Source organism: Takifugu rubripes, chromosome 3 (genome assembly GCF_901000725.2).
Source record: "Takifugu rubripes chromosome 3, fTakRub1.2, whole genome shotgun sequence".
NCBI classification, from domain to species: Eukaryota; Metazoa; Chordata; class Actinopteri; order Tetraodontiformes; family Tetraodontidae; genus Takifugu; species Takifugu rubripes.
In genome coordinates this window covers 15,314,152-15,334,666 of record NC_042287.1, presented here as the reverse complement: position 1 = coordinate 15,334,666, position 20,515 = coordinate 15,314,152, and the positions used below count along the sequence as shown (strand labels likewise).

The 20,515-nt window shown below is 49.3% G+C and overlaps 2 protein-coding genes across 3 annotated transcripts; both read right to left on the bottom strand.

Moving 5' to 3' along the window:
* Positions 1 to 359: 359 nt before the first annotated feature.
* On the bottom strand, positions 360 to 15,175 carry dgkaa (diacylglycerol kinase, alpha a). Its single transcript, XM_003963522.3, has 24 exons — positions 14,969 to 15,175; positions 9,221 to 9,324; positions 8,854 to 8,930; positions 7,982 to 8,111; positions 7,740 to 7,814; positions 7,609 to 7,658; positions 7,433 to 7,507; positions 7,010 to 7,126; positions 6,065 to 6,182; positions 5,820 to 5,908; positions 5,588 to 5,707; positions 5,237 to 5,335; positions 5,027 to 5,107; positions 4,823 to 4,896; positions 3,707 to 3,781; positions 3,532 to 3,617; positions 3,360 to 3,449; positions 3,125 to 3,285; positions 2,976 to 3,040; positions 2,751 to 2,841; positions 2,460 to 2,646; positions 1,550 to 1,667; positions 1,331 to 1,391; positions 360 to 1,251 (listed from the first exon to the last, which is right to left on the bottom strand). Exons 2-24 carry the CDS (start codon positions 9,294 to 9,296, stop codon positions 1,171 to 1,173), a joined length of 2,196 nt encoding a protein of 731 aa, XP_003963571.1. The 5' UTR covers positions 9,297 to 9,324; positions 14,969 to 15,175; the 3' UTR covers positions 360 to 1,170.
* Positions 15,176 to 16,066: 891 nt separating this feature from the next.
* On the bottom strand, positions 16,067 to 20,349 carry rnf41 (ring finger protein 41). 2 transcript variants are annotated; one of them, XM_011602712.2, is made up of 7 exons: positions 20,222 to 20,349; positions 19,535 to 19,619; positions 19,335 to 19,447; positions 18,992 to 19,263; positions 18,586 to 18,721; positions 18,218 to 18,321; positions 16,067 to 17,399 (listed from the first exon to the last, which is right to left on the bottom strand). In XM_011602712.2, the coding sequence occupies exons 3-7, from the start codon at positions 19,422 to 19,424 to the stop codon at positions 17,045 to 17,047; spliced, it is 957 nt and encodes a 318-aa protein (XP_011601014.1). In that variant the 5' UTR covers positions 19,425 to 19,447; positions 19,535 to 19,619; positions 20,222 to 20,349; the 3' UTR covers positions 16,067 to 17,044. The 2 variants fall into 2 exon arrangements, with proteins under 2 accessions (XP_011601014.1, XP_003963514.1); XM_003963465.3 differs by lacking the exon at positions 19,535 to 19,619 and having other exon boundaries at positions 20,222 to 20,337.
* Between the last annotated feature and the right edge of the window lie 166 nt (positions 20,350 to 20,515).

Below are 20,515 nucleotides of genomic sequence, written 5' to 3'. Positions count from 1 at the left end.
TTATTGTGTCATCACAACTGTTTCATTATTACAATGCTTTCAGATGCAACTTGCAAATGCATTTAAAATTTAAAGGCTACACACAATGAGAGTGGACTCTTCTCTGGTATATTAGAAATTGCTTGAGTGAGGTGTGAAACGTGTGATAAACAAGAAACAACGCTTTTCTTCGTCTCAAATGATGTGTGAAAGGATCTTCGAAGCAGCTTAATAATAACCTAACTGAAATGTTAGCGATAATCAGATTCATGGATAATGGGGCACAACTATTTACATTGTTGCTTTACAATAAGCCAGCTGCGTAAATTGTTCTGCGTGGCAACTGTTGGCAAACATTCAACATGCAACCAAGTCACCGCTGGAGATTAGTGCACCAGCATTTATTGTTGGCAGATCAGTTGATTAGAGCGCTGCAAACTTTGGAAGTTTAAAGCACAACAACGCCCCCTTGTGTTGGAGAAAGAGAACAAATAAAGTAAGTTTACACAGTTAATTTAATGTAAATAAACACGTAGGTACATACGATTTATTAAAATCTTTACAGAATTATTACGTTTGACATTTTACATCAAGGCCTGGCATATTATTGAAATTGCATGCCTTAAAACTTCTTTTTTTTTATAAATTAGGATTAAACATATCTGCGATCAAACCAATACAGCAATATACTTCCTGTTTCCTAAAAACACATATGCGCACACACACACACACACACACACAGGAGCGCAGAGAAGGCTGAATCATTGCCTACGTCGCTGTTCCCCGACACACTTTCAAGTATCTTCTGAAACAACTGTAATCTCCATTATTCTCTCGGTTCTTTTGCTGCGCAACAAAAAGCAGTACTAGGGGTTTATGTTCCAAACTGCACGGCGCTCCCTGTGCCCCGGCCCCAAGCCCTAAACCGCGAAGAACAGAATATAAAGGCACGTGAAGCCGAGCGTTCCTCTCTGTGAGAACGTGCACGTTTCTTCCTACAGCCAACACAAAGGATGAAGCGCTGAGACGAGGCGGCGGATTAGCAGCTATTCACAAATACGTGGACTAAATTTGGTCTAAATCAGTTTTACCACAATGCAAACGTATGTAATGGTATAGTTTGATTAGCTCTAAGCTTACGGACATGCAGAAAAGTGTCAGTTGTGTATGTGCGTTGACCGGGCAGCACTTTCATTTGTAGGTGAAAAAACCTGATGATTTGGCCTGCGGGGCCATCAGCATACTGGCCTGGTTCTTGTGTGTGATCACGATCTGAAAGGGAGATATGAGATGTAGAATGAATGCTACATTTGGAGCAACTGACGGCCATCAGGACCAAGGGCGTGCTCACCGTGCACGGCGGCTGCATCCACGGCTCCCCGTCTATCTGCATTGGTAATGCTTTCTTAGTCCTGGGTGTAAAGTGGGCAGAGATCACATTTGAGAACACAAACAATGGCTCCAATGTGCATTTTAAATATTCACGCGTGCATAATAAATGCGGGGAGATCTGTTAAGTCGACTGGCGAAGGCCGAGCCGCACAGGTCCGGACGTGCCGCCGCGGCTCACCTGATGGTGATCTGGGAGGTTTTGGCCAGTCTCACGGCGCTCTTGAGGCCCGTGTAGATCTGCCCCATCTCCATGGCTCCTTCCAGGCCGACCACCTCTAGCCGACGGTCGCTGAGATCTGTCACGAGAATAACAAACGCAGAAAGCGTGCCAAAATTAAATAAACAAGACAACAACAAACAAACATGGGTGGGATCAGTTGACACCTACGCCCCTGGAAAACACAAGAGACTAACTTGATTCATATATATTGTATTTAAAGCCACAAGATCGCTTTATTTTAACATACTTTACAGGAAGGAAAGCAGGTTCTGATGAGTTGATTGCTGTGATGCAGGAATATTGCATTAGCTTCTCTTCTGTTTTCCTGATATACAATCTGCCACTTTACGGACCTCTTAGTGAACAGCGTAATAGATAATAATAGAAACATTTGTCTTCATAAACTTCTGCTGTGGGCATGAACATTAACAAATGGTAATAACCGCCATTAGTCAACACGTTCATGCTCCACCGACAGTGTGTGAAGGACTCAGTTGTTGGGAACAGCATCTGCTCGCCCTCAAACAGCAAATTTACCGGCTGACTGGCGTGCACGCTGCAGAGCTGGAGCAGGAGCTGTTAAATCCCTCAGCGGCTGACACAGAATAATACTGAGGTGCACACAAACACGAGTGCTGAATGAATGAAAACCGATGCTGCTGTTAATCTGTTTGGTGGGTAAATACCGAAGATATTCCCGCTGTTTCTTCTGCCCCCAAGTGGCCAAATGAGTGAACACACGTTCAAATAGACGAGGTTAACCACACCGGCCGCTTTAACTTAATATAACGAGGACTAAATGAATAAATGACCTGGTTATTGAACTATTTCACTATTAACTGCAAGCTCGGTGGAGGTGATGTCATACCTTGTGAAGTGACTTTGAGGATTTCCGGGTCGGTGATCACATCAGGCTCCGCTTGACTCGTCCCTCCCTTAGTGTCAGCTCTTTTGGTCTCGCCCCAGAGGTTGGACCCGCCGTGCATGCTGGGAATGTTTAGGACAGCGACTCCTTCCAGAGACAGGCTGCTGAGATCCAGGGGAACGCCGCAACACTGAGGAGGTGACAAACGTCAGGTGTCAGTGTGGTCGTGGGAGCGCGCCGATTCGCCTGGCGCCGCTTCGCCTGGCGCTGCCTCTCCTGGCGCCGCCCGCTCACCTCGATCGTCAGGCTCTCGCTCAGCTTCTTGCAAGAAGCGGAGATCGTTTCCGAAGTGGCAAATTCAAAATACCACAGCTTGTTCTTCATTCTACAGCAGGGAAAAAAAGCCCAACATGGAATCTTTGGCCACAATCTTTACATTTTTGTTCTGGTAGATTGGCATTGGAATAAATGCTGTGATTCTCTTTAATAATAAATCCAGAAGTCAGCGTGAATCTGCACCTGCTGTTGAATTTCTGAGGGTGTTTTTCCCTCATGGTGTGGAACCGATGAGCGATGGAGGCGTCCTGTCGACACAACGCGAAGGTTCAAATGATTTTAGGGCAAAAGAGCAAAGGCTTCCTCGTTAATGACGTGTAGGAGAAGCTCACAACGCCGATAGAGAAGTAGTTGTTGATGATTTCATAGGGAACGGGGTCGCCCTTGGCCTGGCTCTCATCCGCGACGACCTGCACGCTCCAGCGGTCCATCTGCACCGGAGAGCTGCCCTCGATGTCCTTCAGAATACGAGTCAGATCCTCCCCGTCATATCCTTCAGGAGGGCGAGATGAGGTTAAAGCGGCGTTTCATCTGCGTGCAAACTCCTCACCGCTCCTGATCTCTCACCTCCTCCCCATCGCAGGCAGCGGGCGAGGTCATTTCCTGTGCCCAGAGGAAGCACGGCCACAGGCGGGCGGGCTAGCAGGTTGCATTTGTCTGAAAGGGAGAAGAAAGCGTAAAAGGACCAACGTCACAGGTGACGCCACCTTTTAATGGAGCTCGGTCCAACGGGCGGTACCGATGGCGTCTAGAATCCAGCCGACGGTTCCGTCTCCCCCGCACACCAGGATCCTGTAGTCCTGCAGGCTCCGAAAGAAGCTCAGCCTAGTGGGAACGTCAGAGAAAAGGCTGTGGATGTCTGGGTGCACATCTTAGAATCACGTGCACTTCCTGCCGGGGCTGAGCGGACTCACCCTGGTCCTGGTCCCCCGCTGGAGAGGTTGTACACCTGCCGCGGATTCAGCAGGTACTGGAATTTATGCAGGACCCTGAAACAGACGAAACACGTTTACGCCTGATCCACATCTGGAGCAGCGTCGTTCCACCAGACGACTCCCGCTCTCATTATTTAAGGAGTAGTAGCAGTAGTAGTAGTAGTAGTAGTAGCAATAGTAGTAGTAGCAGTAGAAGCAGTAGCAGTAGTAGTAGTAGCAGCAGCAGTAGTAGCAATAGTAGCAGTAGTAGTAGCAGTAGTAGCAATAGTAGTAGTAGCAGTAGAAGCAGTAGCAGTAGTAGTAGTAGCAGCAGCAGTAGTAGCAATAGTAGCAGTAGTAGTAGCAGCAGCAGTAGTAGCAATAGTAGCAGTAGTAGTAGCAGTAGTAGCAGTAGTAGCAATAGTAGTAGTAGTAGCAGTAGTAGTAGTAGTAGTAGTAGCAGTAGTAGCAATAGTAGTAGTAGTAGCAGTAGAAGCAGTAGTAGTAGTAGTAGCAGTAGAAGCAGTAGCAGTAGTAGTAGTAGCAGCAGCAGTAGTAGCAATAGTAGCAGTAGTAGTAGCAGTAGTAGTAGCAGTAGTAGCAATAGTAGTAGTAGCAGTAGTAGTAGCAGTAGTAGCAATAGTAGTAGTAGCAGTAGTAGTAGCAGTAGTAGCAATAGTAGTAGTAGCAGTAGTAGTAGTAGCAGTAGTAGTAGCAGTAGTAGCAATAGTAGTAGTAGCAGTAGTAGTAGCAGCAGCAGTAGTAGCAATAGTAGTAGTAGTAGTAGTAGTAGTAGTAGCAATAGTAGTAGTAGCAGTAGTAGTAGTAGCAGTAGTAGTAGTAGTAGAAGCAGTAGCAGTAGTAGTAGTAGCAGCAGCAGTAGTAGCAATAGTAGCAGTAGTAGCAATAGTAGTAGTAGTAGCAATAGTAGTAGTAGTAGCAATAGTAGCAGCAGTAGCAGCAATAGTAGTAGCAGCAGCAATAGTAGCAGCAGCAGTAGTAGCAGCAGTAGTAGTAGCAGCAGTAGTAGTAGTAGCAGCAGTAGTAGTAGTAGCAATAGTAGTAGTAGTAGTAGTAGTAGTAGCAATAGTAGTAGTAGCAGCAGTATATTCTAACCTCTCTCCCTGTTTGCCTCCACTTTTGGGGTTAACAAACACCAGCAGGGGGTGGGTGTTTGCCACTGGGCTGATCTGTTGCATTAAAGTAAACAAACACGTGTAGTTATGGAGTTAGTGGTTGTGTTTACTTAATTTACCAGTGAACAAATATAGCGAGCAAACGCGGCTAATTTCTCTGTTTGTCTTGAGCAGGAGGACCAACCTGCAGGACTTGTCCGTCGGGGGTGGTGTTGAGGTCGCTGTCGTCGCCCGAGCAGCCGTTCTTCACGCTGTTTGGTCTCTCCTTCAGGGAGTAAAGACACCAGGAAATCTCACACTTGTTCACACCACAGGTCAGAAGGTCGCGACGGTTGGTGTGACGGGCACTGTTTGGTCTGTGTGTGTGTGTGTGTATTGGAAGATAATTGTGTACCTTAATAACTGGATAAATTGCCCATGGAGGCAGAATATGGTCTCTGAGGAGTCCACAGCTGCACTCTGTCGGCTCCTGGTCTGCACATTCATCGTGGCGCTGGGAAGACACAAAAACAAGTAGCTGTACTTCAGAACTCTGACTTTTGTTGTTTTAAATTAACAATAGAAATAGGAACTAACATCAGTGAACATAAACGGACACCATCGTTTGAATATGCAGCTCTGGTGCTACCTTGATTCTGAAATGTCAGATAAATAAAACTGGCCCACACATAAGCTGTATGGTTTATCCGAGACACACACACACACACACGCACACACACACACACACACACACGCACGCTCTCACCATTGTGTGGCACCACACACAGTGTTTGCCCGTCAGGCCCTGGAAACTCTTGATCTTCTTCTGGCATTTATCACACTTCTTCGAGTCGCAGTTCCCACTCACCCAGTCGTGCGCTGGAACCTGAAATGAAGGATGAGTGTGTCAGCATCCACATATGGGCTCTCACAAGCACGTGCACGCTCAGGTTTATTCTGTGTGGCTCTAAATAGAGTCAATGACTCCACCGGTTTACCCCGATTTCTTTCTTTGACTTCACGTATGTCCGCGTGCAGGGTGCTGGGTTCCTATTAGCGCAGCGTCCGTGCACGGTATATTTGCAGCCTGCACACACATAATCCAGCTGTCACGTGATGTTTGCATTGCTGTAATTCACTCCGGAAGACTTGAATGTCAGCCCGACTCTAAAATGGAGCCCGCAGCTTTGGGCGGTTCACATCGCAGCAATGTCGCCCCCGTCTGGTGCGTTCAGGTACTCACAGGTGCAGCACAGCCCTTGCTTCCTCAGGCCCAGCAGCAGGCTCTGGCACACGTTGCAGTAAACGGGCCTGTTGAAATGTTTCATCCTCCAGAGGTGCTGACCGTCCGTCTGGGTCATCTGGTGGTTAAAGATGACAATGAGAGTGGCGAGACAACGGGCACATTCTCCCGCACGTCGGTGCAAAAACTGCCGGGCACGTGCGCTTTCCCTTCCTGCCACAGTTAATCTGCTCTTAATGACGGTCTTGATTTACCGTGACGTGCAGAGCGTCACCGTGAAATGACAACGTTATAAAAATAAATAAATAAAACACCGACTCTAATCTCAAAATCTCAACACAAGATGAGATTGCTTTCCATCTGTTGTCTCTTATCCAGATTATGCTGTCTTTTCCTGTCGTGACACATCACTGAGCCTGGTGGGCAGCCTTGAAGAGCACAACTGCGAGGGGGCCGGATTCATGCACCCCAGGCTTCAAATATCTACTGGAGGCCAGAAATAGCCTAGGGGAAGTCCCAGGCATTGTTGCAGGAGCCAAACCCATGTGTCAGAGTCCAGTTTGTGGACTTAGATCACCACAGCGACCGAGCAGACACGCAGAGGAACAGAGCGCTTCTGCTTTGCCGGCATTCAACAACACCCAAAGGACCAAACTGATCTGTCCACCGGTTTTGAGTTTCTGACAGCGGGACTTTGAGTGGTGCTTTAGCCTCTGGATGGACGGCCCCCTCCCTCAAACCGGCTCACAGATTACACAACTGGAAAACATTTCAGCGCTCTGATGGTGCAGAGATCGCACGAGAGCAGACGACATTACCACACCCTGTAACACTGAGTCAGCAAAACGTGGGCCAGAGAGAGAGGCGGCAGGGCCGAGGCCGGGGCGCTCGGCTCCTGGGGACACTCAATGCAAAGAGAAACATTCGGGTTTTTTTAAAAAGCACCTTCAGACCCAGCAAGACGAGCAGGGGAATGTTGTTCATGCCTCCCTCCACCCACTCCTCCAGAGACACGGTGCCGCTGCTGTCAGCATCGATGGCCGTCATCATGTCTTTCAGAACCTGCGATGGAAGCAGAATTTAGTCCGGATTGTCCAGGGAGACGTTTTTATCATTTTACCAACTCTGGCCAATAATTAACCCGCAACCATATATTTTTGTAACGTTGTAGGAAAGGGACGGGCCAATCCGGTCCTCCAGGACCGGGTTTTTATATCCCACAGGCTGCCAACAGTTTCTGCCTGGCAGGATACAAAACCTGGCTCAAATCCTGCCCCCGAGGGCTGGATTTGCCCACCCCTGCTGTAGGAGATGCGTCGCCTAAACAGCAGCCCTTCGAATCGAAGTGCAGAGAGTTGCGGCACTCACGGGCCTGAGCTCCGACACGTCCCAGCCCAGGTATTCTGCAGCGTGCATCATCTGGGCAATAATCCTGTCCACCTCCTGTCTCACGGCCAACAAAAAAAAAAACAGGGTTGAGTGACGAGGCTGTCGGGATCAAAAGCCAACAATGAACTTCCTGTCGTCTTTCCGGAACTTCTTACAGAGCTGTCGAGGACCCCGTTGCCGTCTCTGTCGTATAGCTTGAAAGCAACTGGGGAGAGAGGCAGAAATGAAGGCGCCGGACGCAACACATCACTCACTGCAGATGCATTTAGGCCCAGCCAGCACTCACACTCCAGCTTGTCCCTGGGCTGTCCATCCTCCAGCAGAGAGAAGTAACATGAAACGTCCTTCAGAAAGACCTCCTCTACAGGGGAGACACACTAGTTAGCATATCTCCACACACAGGCCTTTACAGCCATGTGGTGATGAATGAGTGCGTCCCAACTAGGCCATGGCATGAATTGATAAGAGAATGCTGCATCAGTAGCTTGGAGTCAGTGGGTTGTGTAACTGCGCCGTGTATAATCTTACTGGCAGCGTCTTCCTGGGCAGCTTCAGGGTTTTGGAAGGAGCGGAAGAGTCGCTGGCAGAGATCCACAGGGAAGTCCTCCACTTCCAAATACGTCTTCAGGAATAGACGGAAGCCTTCTTCATTAATGCACTGCAAAAACAAACATGGAAGAAAAATATACATTTAAAAAAAAAAAAAACATTAAACCTTGTGTTGCAATCACAGCCACTTTTTGCAGTGTAACAGTGAGGACATACGTGCTGAAAAGATAATAAATGGGTGTTTCTCTTTACTGTAGGATAGTATGAACCAATTTAGATAATGACCTACTGCCACTCTTGATTTTGGTGAAGTAAAAACCCATTTTATTTCCTCCCTTTGTTGAAATCCTCCCGTTGCTCTGCTTGGTAGCCTGCAGGCTTGGCCCAGTAATAAATTATTTCACTGGTTTGACAGCCAGATCACAGAAAAGGCAAAAAACTAGTGCCAAACACCACCGGGCAGAGGATGCAGCTCGCCTCAAACGAACATTTCATTTCAGTTACGTAATGTGGTGAAATGATCCACCAGGAATCGCTGCATTTTCTCTCCCGCACAAGTTGACCGGCGTCAACGTCATCCACTAACGCAGCGAGAGCTGCTGCGCGCCAGCACGCCGTCGAGCGGGGCCGTGCTGCGTGGGCAAAAACCAAGGAGCAATTTACATTTACAGCCTCGCTGGGGTGTGCGGGGGATATTTCTCACGGACAGCTTACTCAACGCGATCGATGGGTCTGCATCTCATTAATCGTTTCGGGACAATTAGCAGCCAGCCATTGTGCACCAATCAAGCGTTGTGGAGGAGAGCCGTGAGTGAGGGAGCGCTGGAAGGAGTGGAGCAGATGGGGCTCACCTCTCCGTGCCTGTGCCGGGCCAGGCGGCCATCTGCATCGAATTCCCTCAGAACATCCTTTACCTTCAAGCTGCAGTCTGCGAGAGGGGGGGGGAGAGACACAAACAGCTACACACGGAAATACTCTGAGATTCACACTCTGTCATCTCTGACATTTGCTCGCTTCTAATTCAGGCCAAGAAAACTGGAAAGAGGTACAGGCGTCGCGGACAGGCTGCAGCAGACAGCTACCTCCTCTAAATACTAGAACCCATGAGTGTAAACGAGCGTGTGTGGGTGGGTAGAAATAGAAGTGTGTGGAGGAGGGGGGGGGGGGGGGGGTGTTAAGCTGAGAAAGCTGCCCACCCTCCTCCCCGTCTGTACTCACACTCGATGTACTGCTGAAGCTGGATGAAGTCGACGGGGCTCAGTTCCTTCACCTCTGGGTTTGTGGGGGTGGACATGGTGCGTGTTTCTGTGCGAACCGCCCGCCTGTGCACAGGCAAGAGAAGCGGTGAGACATAGACGGAGCGAAAAAAGAGAGGAGGTGGGTGCACAGTAGCCTGCCTCCCTCTTTTTTTAAATCATAAAAGCACGGCAGCATCTCCCGTCTCAGTAAAGGGTGAAAAAATAATAACAGTAAAGAAAAGAAATCAATGGCGGTCGACAAGAATTACGCTCCACGTTCAAAGTTTGAGTGAAGCAGAGGCGAGTCGATAGGAGGAGGGTATGAAAGAGAAAACAAGCCGGGCAACCACCAACACGTCGGCCATGTTTGCGACGGTTATGACGGAAACACAGGAGACGGAGTGACGAAAAAATAGAAGAACGACAGAGAAGATGCAAAAGTGTTCCCGCCTGTGTTGCTGCAGCGGCTTCCAGAGCAGCTGTAAAAATAAGGCGCAGCGATCCAAAGGGCTGCGTGTAGATCCAGAAAGAATTTACTGATAATGCACAGGCGTAACACGCAGCAGGTGGATGGTCGCTGGTGTAAAGTCCTGCTGCAGAAACAGGCAGTTTGTCGGACAGCACGGTCATTTATCACCCAGCGTTTATTATCCAGCGGCGGCCTGAGAGCTTCCCGATCCCCTCATTCCCGAGTCTTTAGTGACCGATCATGATTGTGGAACGATGATCTGTTTTTATATTTATCTCACATCTCTCGGCAACTGGGCCACAACGTCTGGCAGAAACGATGCCAGGCTAAATCTACCCACCTCCAGGGATTTTATGTACCCAAAATCCTGTTTTCCTGCGCTCTTTGTCCTATATTTGAATCGTAGCTGACTAAATGTGGAATTGTCGGTTTAATTTAGCGCCAAAGCGCTAAAATAGACACTAAAGTGACGCAGGCGGCGTTCTTCGTGGGGCCTCCCCGTCGATTAGAAGCAAGAACCTCAAATGTCAAACCAGGCCGCATGCGAGCAGGCGTGAAATCTGAATCCGACACAGGAAAAGAGGCTGCAGATGTTTTTGTGGATGAGCCGTTCGGAGGGTCCATTATGAATAATTTCATCAGAGGTAAACATGCTGCTAATACACAATGGAAGAACATTAATGACGGGAACACGAGCTCCGAAAACAAAAGCAGCGCTGAAACAGAGCAGGAACTCGTGGAGGGAGGGAGCCGACATTCTGACATCCTGTTTCACGCTGCACATCCACGCCAGTAAAATGTTGCATTAAGGAATCCAGACATAAAAGCACCAATAATCAATAAAGCGTATTAAGCAGTGGCGCGGGGAGCTTTTACAGCTCTCAGAGATGCAGCCGCCCCTGAAATGATTCAAACAAGCTTAAATCTGGTCTTTTGTGTCAGCACGACTTCAGCGGCGGAGCTTTAAACCTTTAAGGACCCTAAATCGGTGCAGAGTTTATGTCGCATCCCCGCGCTCCTCCTCCTCCTCAGCAGCCTTCATCAGGGTCACAGCACCACCACGGACTGATGCGGGATCAGCTCCGACGCGCTTTGATAATGGACGCCTGAATATTTCATCCTGCTACCGGCAGCAGCAGAACATTTAGGTAGTTTGGTAATTGATTCTAACTCTGAATGGAGGGAAGAGGAGGAAGGAGAGACTCTGGGACGCTCTGGGAAACGCGTTGCACTTAAGCTGCTGAAGAAATATCCGAGAGCCTTTTTGTGCCCATCGATCGGATTTTAATAAACAGACAAATAAATGAAAGAAGGAAAACAAGGCCGAGCGTCTCCATCCGGCCGCTGTGAAACTGTCACTTCTCACCCCAGTGACACAATTTTATCGCTGATTACACACCTGAGGGCTGCTGGTGGTTTTCATAAAGGGGATCTTCCAGTAAATGACTGGGTCGCGTGTTCACACACGTGTCATTACCACAGGAAAATCTAAAAGGCGCAGAGAGGAATGGAGTCCAGTATGTGTGTGTGTGTGTGTGTGTGTGTGTGTGTGTGTGTGTGTGTGTGTGTGTTGGTCCGAGCCAAAACCGGCACCGTTTAAGCCACGTTTTCGTCTATATCTTATCTCAGCTGCCAGGTTGGTGCAGCATCAGCAATCACCGGTTCTCGCTGACTCGGCGCAAACGCAGGGGAACGGTGGAAACAGGTCCCAGCCGGCGACGCTGAGTCGGCTGAGGTCTGAACACGGTGACACCCAGGAGGACGAGACTGGGATGAAGATGTTCCTGAGGCTTCAGTGCCGTGAGGCTCCGAGGCTCCAGAGGAGCAGAGAGAGAGAGATGCAAGGGTAAGGTTCCGATAAGGTTCCGTCTGTCCTCACCCAGCACGACCACTAGAAGAGGCCGGAAACCCAGAAACCCTCTTTGGGCGGTTTTCAGAGGAGCTCATCATCATCATCATCATCATCATCATCACCATCATCTCAATCAGATTTCAAGCCTGGATCTGAGTAATCTGATCCTTTACATCCTGATTAGATAATGATTTGCATGCAGGATGGGAATAAGAACCAGTCAGAAGCTGGAGCAGGAAGACACGTTCCCGGCACTTAGAGGAGAGGACATTAATCGTTCCCGGCCGGTTGGTTCCACCCCGAAACGGACCGAGGATGGAGCTTTGGACCGGTAATGGCTTCTTCCAAATAAGCAGAAGGAGGTGTGAATATTTCAGGAGGTCTGAGGAATGTCTGGAGCTCGAGAATACGTAGAACCGAACATGTGACCACAATTCCTGAGCTCAGAAAGGTCACATCGCTGCGCAACAGTCGACTGTTGCGCAGCGACGAGCTCCGACCATCTGGGGTCGCGACCACAGAAGCGCTGACACGGCGTGGAGCTCAGACCAAAACGCCAAAACAGCTTCCCCAAAAAGCTCTGCGGCACAAACGTGGCGCGGAGAGGACGCTCGGCGTCCCCTGAGCACGCCATTGACTCAAGAACCCTGTAATGTCTCCCTGACAACCTGCCAACAGCCGCCGGAGTGGAGGTGCACTCAGGGATGACCTTTTTCCAAGTAGGCTCGTGTTTGTGCAGGCTGCCACCGCGCCCACGCCTTGTGTCAAGGAAATCGGCTGCTTTGCAAGCGTTGCAAGACGCAGCCCGACGACTGCGTCTTCCTGTGGTTGGAAAACACTGCGTAGGTTCCCCGAACGCACAGGCTAAATCTGGCGGCTGGCGTTTTTTTTTTTTTTCCCCCTCGCCAAAGTGCGATTCTCCAGTCTGAAGTGTGAGTAGATTGCATCAGGTTTACAGGAGGGGGGAGGGGGGAGGGGGGGGGGGCACGCTCGGTTGCTATGGAAAGTGTTTCCCTTCATCAGCTGCTCTTCGTCAGAGTGCTGCTGCCACGGGTGACTAACAGGTAGGAGGAGGCACCGATGGGGAGGGCTGCTGCTAGTGGCGGGGACGGGGGGAGCCCGGTCGGTCTTCCCCCTGCGGCTCCTCCTCCTCCTCCTCCTCCTCCTCCTCCTCAGCCTCATGTGGCCTTCAGCACCAGAGACAAGAATCTAAATTGCATTCTGCGTGTAGTTGCTGCCGTGACGTACTGCCTGGACCGGTGAAAACTCCTTTACTATAAATGGACTGTTTGCTGGAGGGGGGTCACAGACCAGGCTGGGCTGCAGGGAGGTGGGGGGGGGGGGGGCGCATTCTTCACATTTATTCACCCCGGGAGCTCATTAGAATACGCGGTCCGGCGGCTTAAGGAGATAATGAATTAAAAGCGGTGACGCTCCGCCGCTGCTGCTGAAACTCGACTAACGACGCACGGAGCCGAGAAACGCGGCCTCCGACGACCCTCAAGAAACCAGAGCCCAACATTTCTGTAGTGAAGACGCGCAACGGGTTGTCTCGCCTCGGCCCGGCCAGGAAACGCAATTATATCCTCTTTTACGCACAGATAGACGAGTAATGTCACCTCTGGTCACACGAGGCACCGAAGCGTCATAACTCTCTGTGAGGTCTTTCACCCGCGAGGCCAAACCAGAAACGCGTTTTTATAGACACGCACAGTTGTTGCCAACAGTGAAATGACATAATTCACTGGCCACAGACCCGGCGCACCCTCCACGTCGGCCCATTAAAGATTTCTTTTTCACAAGTTGCTTTTAAATCTTTGCTCAGACCGTCGGCGCAATTACTAAGACTTAACTAAATGGCGCAGACGTGACCAGCGTGGTTCAGTCTGAACGCTCCATTACCGACTTCCTCCCACAAAGCTTGAGCTTTCACACACTTCATGTGCAGCTCATCTGCACCTCTGAGACTTTAAAGGCCTGTCAGCTACAGCCAGCACAAAGAAGAGAGAGCGAAGAGACCCAGAAAAAAAAGGAGCAAAAAGCCAGAGACGTTCACCACAGCATGAATCACACATTCTTGGAAAATGTAGGCGAGGCTGAGCACCGACGTGAGGTCTACCCATCACTCCGGGTTCAGACTTGAATGTGACTTACATAACGGCTTCTCCTCGGTGCAGCAGCTTTGTAGAGCTGCCAGCAGCGCAAAAAGGAGTCTAAAAAAAAAAAATACAAAACCCCCAAAACCTCAAACCTGCCCAGACTTGTGAAGGTGCAGGCTTTGTTGCTGCAGCTCTGCAGGTGCTGGAGAGTCTGGCTCACGGACGGGAAAGGTTACAGCGCTGGGACCCAGATACATGGGCTTGCTTTTATTTAAAAAAAAATAGACGTTTGCATTGTGAATCTGATCAAAGAAGAATTGAGACTCGCAGAAGCGGATTTCAGGCCAACAGTGGGTTTAGTGAAGAAAGTGAGAGGCTAAATGGATAAAGCTGCTGTATTTGGAGAAGGGAAACTGTGTAAACCGAAGGGATGCCTGCTGTTTCTATGACCACGGTGACGTGAAGCTGACGGTTACAAACAAAACGTGGTTAAAAAACACACACACAGACACACAGCCTCCGATTTACAGCTGTTAAGCTTCTGATATTTAAGGAATAAAGAAGTAAAAATAGCTCCTGGATTTGGCAGCCTTGGCTTTACTCATAAAAGATCCAACACTTCCTAAATTAAGCAGCTCGGAGCAAGTCGTGGAAAACACGGGACTGATTAAATATCAAGACTTTCCTGTAGGATGGGTGCCCCCCCCAATTCTAATTTGCACTCCAATGACAGTGAAATTGGAGCTTTGTGTGAAAAACAAACGAGTCCCACGACAATGTCGACACAATCTTTGACTTTTCCCCAACCGGGACGAAGCACGAACCCTCTGTTCCGATCAAAACTCCTGGATGTTCTGGCGCAACGTGCACGCCTAAGTTTTATGGCTCAGTAAACAGAAGCACAAATGTTCCCTTCCCACAACCCCAGACACGACGAGACCGGCCGACTGTCAAAAGCCCGAGCAGAGGCAGGGAAGGGCTCCTCTGCCTGGTAACTTAAGGAGTCTGACATTAAGAGTCATGACACGCTGCAAGGGGAACTGAAATGATGCGTGTTTAAGAGGTTTAAAGAGGAGGCAGCCAGCCGTGCATTCATTGGGTTTGCCCTGCTGGCTGTTCGGCCGGCTGAATTACTCGGTTATTATCACTTTGTCCCCAAGAAAGATGCCCCCGCCGGGAACTGCAAGGCTCGCCCTCCTCGCGTGGATCCACAGCCGAGGCTCCAGAAGCTGTCGCCCCGCGCACGTCTGCGTACCCCCGCAGCCGAACGGCCAAAGTTGAGGAGTTTTGCGTTCGGGCGGTATTTACCTCTCTGGCGCTGCTCCCCTCTCGATCTGGTGCACTTGGCGAACTCCGGCAGATTGCGGCTCTCGGGCGCGCGGCCGTTAACTTTGAACGGAGGCTGTCGGCGACCGGAGTGACGGCGCAGCGGAGAGCGACTGAGTGTGCGGAGCTCGGCCGACAAGCACCGCCTCGGCGGCGCTGCGCCCTCTCTGCGAACGAACACACCCCTCGCAGCGGCCCCGCATCTGCATCTGCAAAGTTGCACTGCAGGTGGATCCTATTGCAAGAATTATTGCGCAGAGGAAACCAAGGCGAGGTGCATCACGGCCAACTTGCACTTCACCTTAAACACATGAAAGTGATCATTTGTGTTACTGCGGAAACGTTTTCTGAGATGAGCCAGTTTAAAAGTTAAACTTTGGAAGGAAAAGTCCACTAAAAATATCAAGCATCCACCAAAAACAATGCAAACGTTAAATTTTACACAATTAAGATACAAGTCAATCAACTTCTATGTCATAGCGGTGGAAATCAGGCTTTTTAGAAGTTTTTGGGCTCCTAAACAGATGTACAAACTCATAAAAACGTGTCCTATGCTGAGCCTGATCATCGTGTGCATTCTAATGATATTTTAAACGATGTCATCTAATTCTCATGAATGTTTACCTCACCAGAACGGCCTGGGGACACGAAATAGTCGTGATGCACACACGTGACCTGTGTTGGAATGGCTGCACCCGTCCACATCTCGGAATAATGGGCACAAACAGCGTCAGTATTCGGTAAAGCGCATGATTTCACATTCCAGTGACCACAGCGCTCAGGGATTAGGCCCCACAAAGAGGACGGTGCTGGCAGGAGAGGATAACAGACATGGAAGTCATGCGGGAGAGGGAGCCCGAGTCAGCTGACCTGCCTCCCCCGCCGTTTCACAATCAAACTTCTTTTCTTGAAACAATGCATCGGGAGGGTGAAGCCTCACATCCTCGGCGCGCCGCTTCGTGTCCCGTGGACGCGCCACCGGAGACTCCTGCGGGTCTCTAGCGACGCGCCGTGGCGAGCGGCGGAACTGCACCCCGCTCCCCGGGTCCAAACCCCGGATTAAAAAACACCAAATCCATCTTTGTGGATCAGTTTTGACATTTTATTACTTCCTGTACAACACAGTACATGACAGACACAAAACGAATTAAAACATCAACAGAGGAACTAACAAAGGGCACAATCATATTTAACTCTTTACTGCACTTATGTGCTCTTCAACGGCCTGACATTAGAAATGTTGTCTTATAACAGCAATAAGTGACCAACAGTGATACATTTCACCTCTTTAAAAGCCATAAATGACTCAACAAATAATTCTTTTCTACAATCTCCAGTGAACTGATGTTCAATTATGATGAAAAAAAAAAAAGAGATCAATTATATACCTCAATCAAGTTCGTGACACGATTTGTCAAATAATTTTGAAGTCTTTGACTTTGGATTTAACACTTGCGGAGCCCCGACATTCAGACTAGAATATATACATCTGAGGCAACAGGAAAGAGAGAAAGATTTCTTCCTGCAATAAAGTTTAAAAAAAAAAGAAAAAAGCAGTTTTCAACACATCAAATGGTAACAACTTCAAGCATGTTTGTGTAAAAAGGCAACACAATAAATAAAAATGGCACAAAAGGCTGACGGATGCAGGAAATGTGGCGCGAAACATTCACAGGGAACTAAAGCAGACAGTAACACAGGCGTGGATCAAAACAAGACAACCTAAATACAGACAGGAGGAAGAGTATGATAGTTTTATATAATATTTGTATTTACAAGCTTTTGTACAACCGGGGACATTAAAGGGGGGGCTTATTGAGCAGAACAATCAGATCATGTAATGCACCAAATATAAACCTTGTAAACATCAAATCTCACCTTTTATCTCGCTCAGATTTCATTTTTATTCGACAGCTTCCACGTGTGGTCCTTTCTTTAAGGCATAGGCTATTTGAAATCGTCCAGATTAACTGGGAAGGTTTTGCCTCAGTCGGGAATAAGAGAATTGTCACAGCAAACCCCCAGAGACACCCCCCCCCCCCTGCGGTGGATCCGCAGTTATAAGATTTCTTCCACCCCGTGAGCAAAGATCATGACCAGGCCAGGCTCCAGGATCATGTCCTCCCCCATGTGCTGATTCTCACAGGCCATCACCACCACCGCCTGCTTGCCGGGGATCTGCTTGGCCACGTAGTTCTCGTAGTAGCGCCTGTTCATCTGCCGCGTCTCCAGCGTGGCCAGGCCCTGCGGCCAGTTCCGCTCGTGGGCGTTCTCGATCAGGTCGTTCACGATGGAGTGGGGGCAGCCGCTGTCGATCAGGGAGCGCTTGATGACGGCCTGCAGCACGGCGTCGGGGGTGGAGATCATGCCGCCCCAGCGTGTCACCCTGGCCGGCTGCATGGAGTTCACCCATCTGGAGACACCCAGAGCACAACAATAGCGATCAACTAAAGACGCAACAAACCTCGGGGACGTAGTCAGTTCGGCTCTTTTGCTACTTTCACACGGTGCAATGTTGCCAAAACAACCCCCCCCCCCCTTCCCGGAGATTTAAAGTTGCCCCACAGCACCAGGTCAGACACTGAGCTGACTCAATTAAAAGCAGCCCTGATGGGAGACGTGACGACCCTCTACACAGACGGAGAAGTCTTGTTTACACTAAGCAGCAGTTTGGATTAGATTCGAAGAGCCTGGGTCTGGCCTGGGGGGGGGGGGGGGGGGGGGGTGTCGAGATGGCCGCACCAGTTACATAAGCAGCATTACGCCACTGCAGCCATGTAACTGGCCAGTTTACTCAATAATGAAGGACGGGACACTGACGAGGTCTGACGTGTGCTGAAGTGTAACAGAGAAGCACAAACATCCTCTCTCAGCATCCAGTCGTATCCAGAGGCCACGACGGGGCAGGAAGGTAAGGAGCTGCACCCCCACGGAGGGCGATGTCTCTAAGACCGTCCAGTAAGGAACCGACCGCTCTCAATCTCCCGTTAGCCACAGAGCTGCTCCAGGACTCCACATTCAAACACAACAGGGGGTGGGATTTGTCTCTTTTTCTTGTCTTTCTGGACCAGTGTTTGTTTGGCTCTTGCGTCATCACTGATCTTTCCTCAGTTACAACAAGGAAGTGACAGAATAATGAATCGAGGAACTCGGAAAAACGGAGCAAACATGGAGGCGAGGTCGGACACGTCCCTGCGTATAAAAGTTACAGAAACCAGGAGGCGAACTTACTCCAGGATCTCGTTGTACTCGATGCTCTCCTCCAGGTTCTGCAGGTTAGGGTTCGCACTACGGATTGCCCTCATGTAGGCTTTTAGCAGCTGAATGTCTCGTTTCTGGAAATTAAAAATTATTTTTAGGCATCGGCTTAATCCAAGAAGATAAAATGTGCTATTAAAATTATTGGGCCCTGTGTGTTTCGCTTAATTTCAGCGCTTAATTAACAAGCCCCTCACACAATTACATCCCAAAACCCATTAAAGTAACTGGAAGGAGGAGGAATGACTCAGGACATAAAGTGGTTGCTGTTAAAAAAGGAATATTCTGATGACTCGCTCAAAACCTGTTTTTCAGACAACTGCCAACATTGACATTCTTACTTGTTCTCCCAGCTGGTGTTTGTGTTCCGCTACAGTTTTCTCCAACTCTGAGATCTTAGTTTGTTGCTGCTGAACGACGCTCCTCAGGTGTTTGATGCAGTTGTGGTTGGGCAGCTCGTCTTTGGGCATCTCGAGGCTGCAGGAATGTGGAACGTGAGAGTTTTTAGGTTCATCGAGTGGTTATTTCTCAGCTGGCTGAAGCTCTTCCCACTGTTATTCCTCAGAGGTGACACTATTACACACTATCCTGTGTAATCAAAGAGCCCCGGGCCAGTATTAGAGTTCTGGTGACATTAAAACCCAGAATCTTTTGTTGATTATGCCGTGTGCCTTATATAATACTTACTTAAGAAAGACCTCGGGGGCGGTTTTATGCTAATTAGTGACAACAGCCGTGGTCACTCACCCACACCCCTCTTCGCAGTTGACGGGCCTTTTAGGATTGTGCTCGCAGTCCTTCAGGTGGGACTGCAGCTGATCCAGCCGCAGCGTGGCCGTGCACCCAAAACCAGCGTTGTCACAGCTGATCTGGAGCTTGGACAGCATGTTGCGCATGATGCGGGGCACGGGACGGAGGTGAGCAAGGGTCACGACGGTGCGGTCCACCGGGCAGATCTGCTGCTGGGCGAACCACTGAGTGATACACGCATTACAGAATGCATGTTCACAGTGTGGGGCCTGAAACGCAGGGAAACGTGAGACACATTTGATAGAAAGGAGGACCACAGATGCGACGAACATGGACCTGCCTGCACTGGTTCTTCAAGTACTCCACTACATATGGGACACAGCAGGTCTTCATCCACCTCTCCCTGGAACCTCGTAACGTCGTACCCCATGGTACATTACGGAGACCCAACACCTGCAGATGAGCAGACACCAAGTACAGTTGAAATGCTGAAATGCGACACCACATGGCTCCAGATTCTTCATACATATAAACGACTACCTCAGTCACAAAAAGCGTGAAATGCTTCCATTCAGCCCGTGATATGCTGCTGATATATCATATCTGTCTGAGACAAAACCGCTCCCTGCAAACAGTGGGGATATTCTGGTTAGTTTAGGGTTATATTGATAGCGGGAGAATATATTTACCAAGACTCATTTTTAAACGGGCCACATCACAGCTCCGTCTCAACAACAAAGCACAATCCCGAATATTTGCACTGTGATGAAGGAGGTTTCTAAAATCTAATGTGTGGAAACGCAGCCTCCCGCTGTCCCGGCAGCCTGGAGGCTGACCTCATTTCGAGGGAGACCGAACCTGCCGGTACAGAGGCGATGAGCGGAGCCTTTCCTCTCATCGCCCCAGCATGTCCTGCGAAACAAGCTAACGTGCTAACCGTTAGCCACGGGTCGGACCAAACCGACTCCGCTGCGAACGCGCTTTAGAGGTGAGGGGGAGCAGGACTGCGGCCCCAATAATCAGAAGGATGGCGGAGTTCAGGAGTCGGTATGGCGATCACGTCAGCATTTAAATGTCTGATAGCAGCTAATTAGCATTAGCAGCTGCTACCTTCCCGTTACCTACCCTTCCAGCTAACCAGTCATCCGTCTGGTTTAAACGTAAAAGCAAGTTAAGGTTAACACTACTTGACTGCGAAAAAACACGAAAAGTGTGACTTGTACTTACTTAAACATGTAGCAAAACGGAGCCCGGTCGCAATATTTGCGAATTTTCACACGTCCCACTGCCACCAGTAGCTCGCTGGCTCGTGCTACATCCTACGCTGGCGTCATGACGCAAGCGGCGCTGACGTCATGACGCAAAGCGTCATTTTGTTGCCCATTTTTCGAAGAAACCAGAGATGAAAATTAGAGTTCGTCAGTGTCTCACTAAATGATTTAGAATAATTAAATACAACCACACGTAATAGCTAAAAGCTGAATAAACATCAATGCTAAACTTGCAACTGATTTACAGTAA